This window comes from Drosophila serrata, unplaced genomic scaffold (genome assembly GCF_035046125.1).
Source record: "Drosophila serrata isolate PLE 108 unplaced genomic scaffold, ASM3504612v1 contig_273, whole genome shotgun sequence".
Lineage (NCBI taxonomy): Eukaryota > Metazoa > Arthropoda > Insecta > Diptera > Drosophilidae > Drosophila > Drosophila serrata.
Window position 1 is genome coordinate 1,015,394 of NW_028257171.1, and position 12,554 is coordinate 1,027,947.

General features: G+C 36.9%; 3 protein-coding genes and 1 pseudogene across 6 annotated transcripts in view; all 4 read right to left on the bottom strand.

Annotated features, from left to right (window-relative positions):
- Nucleotides 1-5,782, bottom strand: part of Eip63F-1 (Ecdysone-induced protein 63F 1) — a 32,587-nt gene extending 26,805 nt beyond the window's left edge. Inside the window, exons 1-2 of one of the 3 annotated variants that reach the window (XM_086834692.1) lie at nt 3,292-3,604; nt 1,192-1,664 (exon numbers count right to left, since the gene is read on the bottom strand). In XM_086834692.1, the coding sequence (XP_086690818.1) occupies nt 1,192-1,227 (36 nt within the window). In that variant the 5' untranslated portion in view covers nt 1,228-1,664; nt 3,292-3,604. Of the gene's footprint in view, nt 1-1,191; nt 1,665-3,291; nt 3,798-4,786 lie in introns of those variants that run through there. The other 2 variants (XM_020951990.2, XM_020951992.2) reach the window with 2 other exon arrangements.
- Nucleotides 4,978-6,545, bottom strand: LOC110183665 (transmembrane protein 267). Its single transcript, XM_020951997.2, has 2 exons — nt 5,957-6,545; nt 4,978-5,823 (listed from the first exon to the last, which is right to left on the bottom strand). Exons 1-2 carry the CDS (start codon nt 6,248-6,250, stop codon nt 5,437-5,439), a joined length of 681 nt encoding a protein of 226 aa, XP_020807656.1. The 5' UTR covers nt 6,251-6,545; the 3' UTR covers nt 4,978-5,436.
- Nucleotides 6,546-7,196: 651 nt separating this feature from the next.
- Nucleotides 7,197-8,607, bottom strand: LOC110183645 (aldo-keto reductase family 1 member B1-like). Its single transcript, XM_020951967.2, has 6 exons — nt 8,500-8,607; nt 8,230-8,397; nt 7,995-8,167; nt 7,790-7,934; nt 7,529-7,726; nt 7,197-7,469 (listed from the first exon to the last, which is right to left on the bottom strand). Exons 1-6 carry the CDS (start codon nt 8,575-8,577, stop codon nt 7,278-7,280), a joined length of 954 nt encoding a protein of 317 aa, XP_020807626.1. The 5' UTR covers nt 8,578-8,607; the 3' UTR covers nt 7,197-7,277.
- Nucleotides 8,608-11,467: 2,860 nt separating this feature from the next.
- Nucleotides 11,468-12,081, bottom strand: LOC110183621 (C-type lectin 37Da-like; annotated as a pseudogene). Its single transcript, XR_015272085.1, has 2 exons — nt 11,991-12,081; nt 11,468-11,931 (listed from the first exon to the last, which is right to left on the bottom strand). The product of XR_015272085.1 is annotated as a C-type lectin 37Da-like (transcript).
- Nucleotides 12,082-12,554: the final 473 nt, after the last annotated feature.

Genomic DNA, 12,554 nt, shown 5'->3' on the forward strand with positions numbered 1-12,554 from the left:
CAAAAGGTATGGAAAAAGTTAATAATCGCTAATGTTTATATTGGCCAAGTATATATAGATATACGATAAACAATCGACTTTTTAATGCCTTGCAAAGCACTGAAGCGCATTTTGTATGCCAAAAAAGAAAAAATCTTGGCCCGGCACATTAAGAAACCATTATGATTCCCTCTCCCTGTCTGGAACGTACATATATCTACAAAATATGCCTTTTATGGATGCTCCTATATACACTTTAATGATGTGTTTTGGCAACAATGTTATGAGTATGAACTGCGACAGAGACGCATTTTATGACCCGCCAAAGGAATATGTGAGTCTGGGGATGACGAACAACTTTATGAGAGTCCCAATATTCGAATTTATATATTTTTGTCTACACTCTCGTCTGGTTCCACCTAAATTCATGCAAGTTTGTAGAATAACTTAATGCTTATAGTTAGAAAACAAAATGCAGGGCAATTAAAAAATATTATTTTTCAGCAATTAATATTTGTCTAAACTCTTTGCAAAATGTTCTTAGTAGCAAAGTCTTTTGTATTTTAATTGGTAAAACATTTTAGGCAATATCTTGTTACTATTCGTAATATATTTGAGTCATATCAGTTTGCCTTTCCCTTATTTTGTATGTACAAAAATAAACTCTAATTAATATAATGTTTATTTTTATCCATTTCCTTGTATCCCTTTTTAACATTTTCCCATTAAACCCCATTAAATGTATTTAATTTGTTTGCTTGCCCCAAAAATAAACTGTAATGACGTTGTTAATTTTTGGGTACTCTAAATATTTGACGATTGATTTCACAATTACCGAAAATGATCATCCAATTTGGATATATCAATACGTCCGACCCTGACAATCGAATGTATCTGCAATATTGTTAATAAAATTATTTATAACCGACAGAGAGAGAGGGAGAGAGAGAGAGAGATGGATTTAATATTGGCTCATCATAAAAGAAATAAAAACAAATTGTGTATACAAGAAGGAGGCAGCTTTAGTACCTGCCAGACGGAGAACGAAAGTTGTTGCCATCATTGAAAGGCAATTAAGTAAATATTTATACAAATGCGAGCAGGTTTAGGCGATTCGAGACGAGACGCGACTAGACTGATCGACTGATCGGGGATCATTGTCTTTATCTTTATCATTATCCTTATGAGACTTTGATCCTTGACAATACTCACCTTTAGCTGTTGACGAAGTCCGCTCATTGGGCTCATTCAAAACTGATAATTGAGATGGGAATGAATGAGAGGTGGCTGTGCCGGTGACGGTGGCGTATGAGCAATATTTATATAGCTCAACTTTGTGCCTCGGTTGGCCTAGTTTTCTTTTGCTTTTATTGTTTTATCGTTTATATATTTTCTAGCACTTGAATATGTGTATTAGCACCCGTTTCACTGTGCAAATTATTTAACTTAATTTGCTTTGCTTAAATATTTGTATGACTTGTGTGTGCATGTGTATTAACTTTAAGATTATTAATTGCTTGCTTTTATTTTGTATATTCCTTTTTTATTTTTTGTCGCTATATTTCTTTGTGTATTTCTTGAATTTATTTATTTGAATGCGCGCGCGACTATATCTCGACGATCGTCTCACCTCGGAATCCCAAACAATATTGAGCATTTCACGGCGCTCCAACGAGCTCGAAAAGCTGCCAAAAACAAAAAATTAAACACATTTAACATGTTGTCCGAGGGAGAGAGCGAGAGAGTGAGAGAACTGAAGAGAACAGAGAATGCTCTCTTTTGAATATTTTGAAATCTCTCCACCGTTCGGCATTTGCCATTTTGTTAATTTTAATTTTTGTGATTTATTTTCAACAATTTGACTGCTTGTTCTCTCTTTGTCAACAGCCAACAGCCGGCATAAAATTTAGATCTTGTGACGAGGCGAATTTCGAAAGTATAAATATATGTGTACATATGCAAATCTAAAGAAAGATCTCTTGAAAAAAAAGAGCCCCAAACACGTTTCCCATATTTGTTTATCAATGCGTTGTCGTCGCATTGATCAACATTTGGCGCTAAAGTCTCAAAGTTGAGAGCCAAAAACATGCCACATTATAATCCCTATTAAAGATGACACGATATATAATTTATATATTATATTAATAGATTTCCTATGATATGATATTTAAGTTTGAATCCTTTTCTTTTTGCCTTTCATAAGTATATTACATAAACCGAGTAAGCTGAAATTGTTTTATATTTAGTCAGAGTCATTCAACCCGGTTGCACACAAATGAAATGACAGCACCGAAGTGCCTTCTGCAATTGCAAGTGCGTTCGTGTGCCAACACTGCGTATGAGCTATTTTTAAAGATTTATAACAAAAAGGAAAAAAAAAATGAAACACCAAAAGTTGGCAGGCGGCGACAGAGCATTGGAATCTTTGGTAATTTTAATTAGGCAGCTGTCGTGATCCATTCAGTCGTTGTTTCAGGTAAGGCGACCGAAAAACGACACTTCACATTGCTCATACGCCATGGGGTCATTGGAAGTAAAAGATTCACTTACTGGAAATTATTTAAGAAAGTCTCTTTAGAGATGTGCTCGAATAAACATTAATCATTTAGTTAAATAATAGTCAAGCTTGTTTTAACTTGTATATAATTATACACAATAAACGTATCCCTAATTAAACTTTGACTTTAACAAGCTTAGGAAACCTTTGTGTATATAATTTAACAAAATAAAAAGTATACAAATGTACTCATTAATCTTTCAACATTTTAACTTTACTGTACTGTATTTCACATTTCCCCCCAGCTTGATGTATATTTTTTATTAATTGCACAACTGTCTGAGAGCCGTCTCTGAACTCGTTATCGATCATTGGCATTATCAGTGAACGTATAATGACTTTTCCCCTAAAGAAAAATGAGAAGAAACTTTCTATGCTGAAAGATCATTTCCATAATAAACCATAGATCAGTTTAGACGGCTTTTAGGCAGTGGAAACCGGAATTGGATTATTTACGAGCTCATTATCAGCTCATAAATGAAGCGGCAGCTCGACTTTTATGACTTATTTATTTATTAAATATTGTTCTATAACAAAAATAATAATAATTTGTGTGCCAAAGAAACAAAAAGACTGAACGCTGAGCGAGAGAATTATGAAAAAGAGATCCCGGCGCCTTGCTCTTTTATAGATTTCCAATGTAAATATTTACAATGTTTATTTATAAACCATATACATATAATATGAATGTCTGTATGCCTGTTATGATCGTGCTAGATAAATATTATGAAACTGCGCCAGAACGGAACCCGTACCCGTGATTTTAGCTGGATCTTTAACTGGGTGTTAATGACTCTGGGAACGGCATTTAGCGACTTTAGTTAGTTATCGTCTTTGGTAAACAGAAATGTCGCACTTTGGGGGGAGAGCTTTGGGCTTAATGACACAGTGCTGTGATATCATCGATAAGTAAATACACAGCGGCTGCCAAACGAAGCGTGAAAGGCATCAAGGTCGAAAGCCAATCGCAAAAACTGAACACTAAACTATGCAAATGCAGGCACTACGGAAGCCAGAAAAATCACTAATCCATTCCAGATGGGGAATATGTCACTTACAGCGAGCGGATTGTCACTGATTTCCTCTTGGTTCGCAATCTTGGCCAACACGCACAAATACACCCAACGAACACACACAGACACACACTAACAACCGAAAAAAGGACACAGGACACGCGATACTGTAGTCTCTCTTGGCCGCCGACACTTTTTGTACTGCGCCTCTGTGGCTGTGATCACTCACATAAATAAATATGTCCACTAACAAGACGCGGCGACCCAGCCCCAAAACGATCATCATTTGTACATATACACAGCGAGAAATTTATATATATTTTTGGAATATTTATAGAGAAAAAATAAGACTGGGCAAGCTTTTAAGAAACAAACATAGTTCCCATGAAAAGTATTAAAGGAGAAGTGTGTATGTTTGATTTTAAAGAATTATTATAATAAATTTAAGGACATTTTTTTAGGAATATATATATATATTATTAAACAAAAATAAAGAACAATTAATACAATTTTTTTTAGAGGATTAATTCTCTGTGCATGTAAAATAATATTCTATTAAACCAATTGAAGCCGTTTTATAAATGAAACCGATATGGAATAGTTTCCTATGTCCATAAAATATAAAAGAATTAGTTTTAAGTTATATGAAAATAAAAAATAAACCCATAAAGGCTTAAATATATAGCAAAAATGTTTGTATTAACTATTTACTGTTTAAAATTAAATTTATAACCTTAGAGCATCAATCAATTTCGGTTATCATAGAATGATAACAAAAGTAAATAGTTTAGTTTAATAATTCTAAAAAATTGAAAAACTTCTATTTAATAAAAACCAAGTTCCTAGAATAATTTTCCAGTGTATGTCAACTGAATTCGTGTTGTGGGTGGATATGTTCTCGCCAAAACAGATCCCAGCCAAGCGCTGTTATTGTTGTTAGTGGCGCGGTTAATGGGCATGCGTGGGAAATTCTGGGACCGACAATACCCTATAAAAAGTATTTTCTTTTTGTTAAATCGCACGTGGAAGTTTAATTACCCAATGATTGACCCGCAAAAACACAGCGATTTTCACATGAAAAGCGTAGGATAAAAAGTATGTTTTTCTCTTAATATATATTTACCCCACGAACTTGTTCAATCGAATTGTGATTTATTTATAATGGCGTAGATTTAAAATTAAATTTGGTTAAAAATAGCAAAAACACGTTCACGCTTCGATGGAAATATGTACTTGCCAGAGTCAATTTATGACGGGATTCCTTGGGAGCGACGACGACGATGCTATCCATTAGGGCCAATTTGTAAATGGCAACTAATTTGGCCCACAAATAAACGGGAAAACATTTTAAGGTGGGCCACGCCACAACGCCCAATAACAATTGGATTAACACAGAGGCCGTGATTACAAGGTGCCGATGATGCAGCATTTTCTGGGTTTTAAGGCAATTACATTGAGTTTTATTGTTCGATTAGCTTAAAATTCGTTTCGCCTACAAAATTACATTAGATAGAGAGTCAAAGTTTGGAAGTTAAAGATCGATTATTAGAATCGTTGTGCGCTATGCTCGTTACTTCTAGTTTCACTATCGACTACATATCACAAATTTGGATATTATCTGTATTTTTAGATGCTAGTAAAAACCTACGCTACTAATTAACAGAAAAAATAAATAGAGTTGGACGGGGGAAGCTTAGTTCCCCATAAAACGAAGGTACTTGCGATTACTAGTAGATCCGTATAAACTTGTGTCCTGTATGTGGTGTGGAAGTACTTTTGGTTTCTAGCTGATCTAATATTAAAGCGCTTGAAGCTTGAAAAGCATTGTTTTGTATCGTTACCATTTGATGATGTCTTGCACAGCTTTATCACAAAATGTTCTACTCTCTAGACCTGCATATAGCGATAATTGGCAATTGAACTGGAGCCACTACGGTAGTTGCCTTCGCTTAGCTTAATATATTGCCCCAAGAAGTTTAAAACTATGGCACTTCGACATAGGTTGTGCAGGTAACCCAATACGTATGGTGTGAGTATCGTGGTGAGGATGTAGCCCAGTTGGGGCACACGATCCGTGTGTCCCAGGGGGCAGATCCAGAAGCCCCTGCGAACGGCATCGCGAGTGTGGTGTGTGATGAAGGCACAAAGTAGAGCTCCCAGCATCAGGCTGGTGCGGAAGTAGTTCAAACAGGCAGTGCACACGTAGAAGAGCAGCATTATCACAATGATGCTGGAGCAGTGGAGGAAGGGTCGCTTCGACAGATTGGTGGCATCCTAGGAGGGAGAAGGAAAGTAGCATTAGTTTAGTTTCAAGGTTTATCAGGTAATTAAACCCTTTTTAAAATACTTTTACCTTGAACTTACTTATTTAATTATGGGTTTCGTAGTTGAAATCTTATCTACTTACCTCCAAGTACAAGGAACGTGCCTCCACAAAGTGGTCCAAGTCAATGAACGATGACACAACGAAGCAGGTGAAAATCAATATCCAACCGAATAACTGCGAGGTGCGCTCGTAAAATTGCATGGCAAAGGCGATGCCGGTGAGGGCACCAATTGCCGCATGTGTCGCATTGTCCGCCAGTGCCTTCAGCAGCGGGTGCTGGGTGAGCTCCACAAAGTTGTCGCCCAGGAGACACGTAATCGTCACCAGAGTCGTGAGCACAATTCGCATATAGACCATTATATGACAGTGGTACATCGATTTCTGGTAGGTTGTTCTACTTTCACGGCCGACTTCTTCCACGACTTCTTGGACGGACTTCCTGTTGGGGTCTTCACGGGGGGGTTTGGGGATATTTCTTACTTTACTTTCTGCTGTTCCTGCTCCACGTAATCTTCACTGCAGTGGTCACGTGCTGTTTGCATCTTGTTTACTCCACCGGAAAATTGTTGTGAAATCCCGGCGAGAATAATTAGTGTAAAGTTTGTAACATAATTAGTGAGACCGCTAAGGGGGCGACAGAAAATACCATTTAAGCTCAATAAAATATACTGAAGTCTACAAGTTTTTAAGTTTTCACAGTGACCGTTAAATTCAAACCATGTGGCAGCACTGTTGCAAACTTTATTCAAATGGTATTTATCGATAGGCACATAAGCTTGTTTATAGTTTTCTATTATTTATATTATATTTTTTTAGCATGTGTGTGGGCCTAGTAATTTGCATTTATTATTGTGCATTGCATGTTTGCCGGCTTTCCTATTTCAGTAATTGAACTTAAACAGCTGGGCGGTCTTGTCATGTGTATGGGTGGCTTTGATTAAATGGAATTTTCCATGCATATTTTGGTTCTAACAAAACTAGTTGAGGAAAAAGCTCTCTCTTGTCTTTATCTCTCACCAAACAACTAAAATGATCAGCAAAGGTAAAGATAATGCTACATTTAGTTAAAGAAAGGTTTTATGCTTTTGATTTGAATCAAATTTGAATAATTAAAATACAATTAAAATTTGTAAGGCTTAAGCCTTATTATTATCGATGCTCTCTCCTTAGATTATTAGCACTACTTTATTTGATAAGACTAAAATAGACGTCTTTATGTACATATAAACAATATGCGGAGGTAAGTTAAAAGTCATTCAAGATTATACATATAAACCCAAAAGTTTAAGAGATATTTAGGATTACATAAAAACACTTTTAATTTGAAATACATTTTATGTATTTTTTTGAAAATATACATATGAAATATCAAAAAATAACATTAATAATCCCCTTTTCCAGATCAATACTCGATGCTGAAAGGATAGTTCTTGCTCTTGATGGCATGTGTCATGGGAATCAAACGCTCGCCGGTGTTGTACGTATCCAAAACAGCATGATCTTCAGCATCCAATTTAAAATCAAAGATCTTGAAGTTCTCCTCGATTCTTTTCGGGTTGGAAGACTTCGGCAGTGGAATAGTTCCAATCTCAATCTGTAAACAAAGTAACATAAAGATCAAGGATTCCCCTGAAGACAAATCCTAATCCTTACCAGATAACGGAGCACCACCTGGGCGGTGGATTTCTTGTACTTGTCACCAATGGCCTGAACCTTGGCATCGTAGATATAGTTGGGTGTCTTCTCCGCTGGATTGGGTCTACCCAGGGGACAGTAAGCGGTCACCACAATGTCATTCTTTTTGCACAAAGCTATTAGCTTTTTCTGATTTAAAGCCGGATGACATTCGATCTAAGGGATATAGAAAATATTATGGGTAATTAGAAACCCTAGAAAAAGCCGCAATTGACGTACTTGATTGTGGATCGGCTTGATCTTGCAGTTGGCCAGCAGGCGCGTCAACTGTTCCGAATTGAAATTGGAAACGCCGATGCTTTTGGTGAGGCCCAGCTCCACCAGCTTCTCCATGGCACGCCAGGTGTCCAGGTAATCAATGTCGCTGGTAATAAACGATTTTTAAGTTAATTAATTTAATTTGAATTAATATTTTTTAACTGACTTGAGTTCCACCTCTCCCTTGGCATCGGTGGGCATCATTTCGTTGTCACCACGATAGACATAGGAGTAGGGCCAGTGCATCAGATAGAGATCCACATAGTCCAGACCAAAGTTGGCCAGTGTCTTGCGGCAGGCATATTCCACTCGCTCAGGCTCATGGAAATGGCACCACAGCTAAAGGATATAATCCAATTAATGACATTTGATATATTATTCAATCATTGTGGAAACCCCACCTTGGTGGTGATGTGGATATCCTCCCGCTTGATGACGCCCTCGGCAATCTTCTTCTGCACCGCCGCGCCCACCTCGTTCTCATTCTCGTAGAAGTAGGCGGTGTCTATATGTCTATATCCCACATCGATGGCATGAAGCGTGGCCCGTTCACAATCTCCGCCCAGCGACTATAAAAGGGCACTTTATTGTTGGAAATTCTTTCGAGTGTATTGATAACAGCAAATTGCTGCACCGATCGATATCAGAGACGTGATCTCTGCTCCACTCACCGTGTAGGTGCCCAGTCCGATGGTCTGGATCTGGGTGCCATTATTGTGCTTCACATAGGGAACCTTGCTGGCGGACATCTTCACGGCTCGACGGTTTACAGTTGACTGAGTGAGAGATTTCCCGTAGAGACGTAGAGCTGCTCTCCCCCACTCAGAGTTAAGGAAAAAGCTTGCAGAACTTGCGAAAGCCCCAAGAAAATTGGCGAGAAGATAAGACTAAGCTGCAAATAGGAACTTTTCAACGGATTTTTGATTTTTAAAAATAATTGTATTCAAATTTAGATATATTGATTTAATAAAATGGAAAAACAAAAACAATAAACTTACTTAGCAAAGTAGTATATATGATATCGATATATGATATATAGCCCTAAAATTTTACACTAAATTCTAGATTATTATATAATGGGTAAATATTAAATTTGATGAAAATCTGTTGAAAACTGGAAAAGTTAGAATTATTTTTCTTAAAATTTTCAGATCGCCCCTATAATAAATCTCGCACATCTGTACATATGATTTCCAACTGGTTCTAACATCCCCGGAACAAAGTGCCTTCTCCCGGCTAAGTCTCAGAAATGTGTTGTCACAAAAGTTGCAAGTCATTGTTTATTAGTGTTTAAAGATCTGCTACTATCTTACATACTTAGTGGTCATAGATACTTACCGATCAGACTTATTTATTTATTTTATTTTGTACACTGTAGGCAGAAGTTACAAACTTAGGCTACAGGGATCGGCCATAACAGCGGAGATTTTCGGCCGGAATAAGGTTTACATGATTTGGTTAAATAAATATAGAGGGATCTTATAAATGTATTAACAGTTAATTGCACATGGATTATTTACAAGTAACAAATGACAGATATTTTATGAGGAAAGTGATTGGTTTATATACGGTGTAAAAGATTTGCTGATTTGAGGAAATTAAGAATTAATTGGATGTTTGCAAAATTAGGGTTGAATAACTGATCAGTAAGTTTAATGTTTGGGAAGTTTGATCTATGTGTTTGAAGTGCTGGACAGTCGTTAAGGATATGGGAGATTGATATTTTTTCGTTGTTACAGAGCTGGCACTGATCGTTTGGTGGTTGTGAAAAGCGATGTTCGTGGGTGAGCCTGGTGTGGCCGAGTCGAAGACGGATTATTTTGGTGATCTCTCTTCTAGGTATGTTGAAGGTTTGTATGTAGTCAGCTATGCTTAGGGCATCTGGGTTAATTTGTTGATACCACTGCGATGATTTCTGCAATATTTTAGGCTTAAGTTTTAGCGTGTCGATTTTTATTTGGTTGTTGATGTCTCCACGGTTAACATTTGGTATTGTTAGTAGTGGAGCATTGGTCGCTTCTTTTGCTGCTGTATCGGCTTTATCGTTGCATTTGATTCCGACGTGGCTGGGGACCCATAAGAGCTTGATTTTGTTTTTGTGTCTTAGCAGAAGGTCGCGGATATATGATACATAAAAGTTGGAATTGTTTATGTTTGCAAGTGCTTCCAATGTGGATAGGGAGTCTGAGCAGATGCAAAATTTCCCTCTTGTCTTGACTGCTATTTTGATGGCTTCAAGGATAGCAATCGCCTCGGCTGTAAATACAGATGAGTAGCTTGGAAGGATAGCTTGTTTCAGTGTTTCCTCTTCTGTCGTTATCGCAAAGCCAATTATTTCCTTACTCAAGACCGATCAGACTTACTTACTGATCATAGTTACTTAATTAAATAGCTCGCTGTTTCTCTCTGACTCTCCCCCCCACTCTCTCTATGCCTACCGCTCTATGTTAGTCTCTAGAGGCAACTCCTACTCTCCCGCCCACTCACACTCACTTTCTCTGCTCCACTCTCTCCTCGGGAACTATAAATAGAGGCGCTGAGGTCGCGCGCGCCTCAGTCTGTCCTAGGGGTACCTAGTGTTAACATCGATAGTGATAGTGCAAGTGATCAGCCTGCGAGACAGGAAATATGACGTGGCCAATGCAATGGATCCGGATGACCAGGATGAAGTCATCCAATCTTGGTCACTACACTGAAGGAAGTAAGCAATGAGGAAAGAGCCACGTGTCCTCTACTGCGGTAAGTCTTAGCCATGACTTGTATATTATTATGTTATTATATTATAATATTATATTCCAATTAATTTGCTTATTGCCATGGTCCCCTTTACATAATTAGTGGTCATAGATACTTACTGTTCAGAGTTACTTACTGCTCATAGTTACTTACGGCTCATAGTTAATTATTGATCATAGTTATTTACTGATCATTCCTAGTGCAGATATATATATGTATATATATAGTCCACCGATTCGCCGTGCTCCGACTTATATACTAGTAAAATTATATAAAAGAATAACTCCATAGTATCATTGAAATACTTTAGTTCCTTCCAAAACAACTGTCTCACATCTGTGTATATAACATGTGGTTTTAACATCCCCGGAACGAAGTGACTGCTGCCAGCCAAGTCTCAGAAATATTTTGTGTTACAAAAGTTGCAAGTCATTGTTTATTAGTGTTCAAATTTAGTAACTGATCATACATACTTACTGGTCATAGATACTTACTGATCATAGTTACTTACTGGTCAAAGTTAATTACTGATCATAGTTTCTTATTGGTCATAGATACTTACGGTTCAGAGTTACTTACAGCTCATAGATACTTATTGCTCATAGTTAATTATTGATCAAAGTTATTTATTGATCATAGTTACTTAATGTTCATTGATACTTAGTGATACCAAAATACCATACCATATGATTCCCAACTGGTTCTAACATCTCCGGAATGAAGTCACTGCTTTCAGCCAAGTCTCAGATATGTGTTGTGTTACAAAATTTGCAAGTCATTGTTTATTAGTGTTCAAAGTTAGTAACTGATCAGACATACATACATACGTTGCAAGCTTCTAAATAAAATTATAATACCCTGCAAAGGGTAAAATAATTTAAAGAAACTAAATTCGTAAATCTTTTACCAAACTAAAAACGATGCTGTTGCCGGCTTTAAGGCCTTGCAGATAAAGCAAAGCTTGTCATAGCAATTCGCGTCATTCAATCCCCAAAATTTAGGAGTCCCATATCTGCCCATTTCATCGCACAACTCATTGCCTCCCAAATTGTTCGGTTCTCCCGGATACCAAATATCCAGGGTCATGGGTTTTCCAGTGGAAAACCAAGTGCGATTGGTTACATTCTTTCTATCCACTAAGAGGTTTGACGAGGTCCAATATTTCTTATAGATTCCCGTGTCATTGAGATAGTTATTGATCAGGTTTCACTCTTCGATGCTTTCAAAATCGATAAGGCCGGCGCCCATATCCCTGCAGGATTGGTAGGCATCATACCAGTTCGTGTTGATATTGCTTCGAAAATAGTAATAGTTATTGCCTAGCCTTACAAAGGGTTCAGTGGTTATATTTAGGAAATCGGGAATGCCTGTCAAGGTGGAAGATTAACTTGTATATTTTGTATTTTTAAAGAAATAGGAACCTTACCTTCTTGTGTTACAATGGGTGTTATTTTATAGGCCACCGACAGGGAAATAAATCCCAAGAAAATATAAATACCAAGGCGCTGAGCGAACATTGTAGCAAGACTGTACGGAATCTAGGTTAGCCAGCGACTTTTATACAAATTTTAGCGATTTGGAAAGGTGTAATAAAACCTATTGAGAACCGGAGAGGTATTTAAAGAAGTAAAATAATGACTGATTATAAGTAATATAATAAGTATTCGCTTTAAACAAGAGTAATCAACTTCCGTAGGTTTTAGATAAGGCTTGTGTTCATCGTTGATTGACCCTAATTAATGCATTGTGGAATAGGATTGTGAAATAAATTTCTCTGTGGTTTTATGGTAGAAATATTGCTTCAAGATAAGTACTTTCCTGTGATAATATTACCTTCCTTTGGCTTATACAAATTAATAAGTATATTTTCAATTCCATCTATTTTTTATGGTACCTATATATACAATTACAATAGTGGATCTTTAACTCAAGCTGTTTTTGAAGTTGTAAAATAAAATCTTGTATATTTCTACTACATTTCTTTATTGAA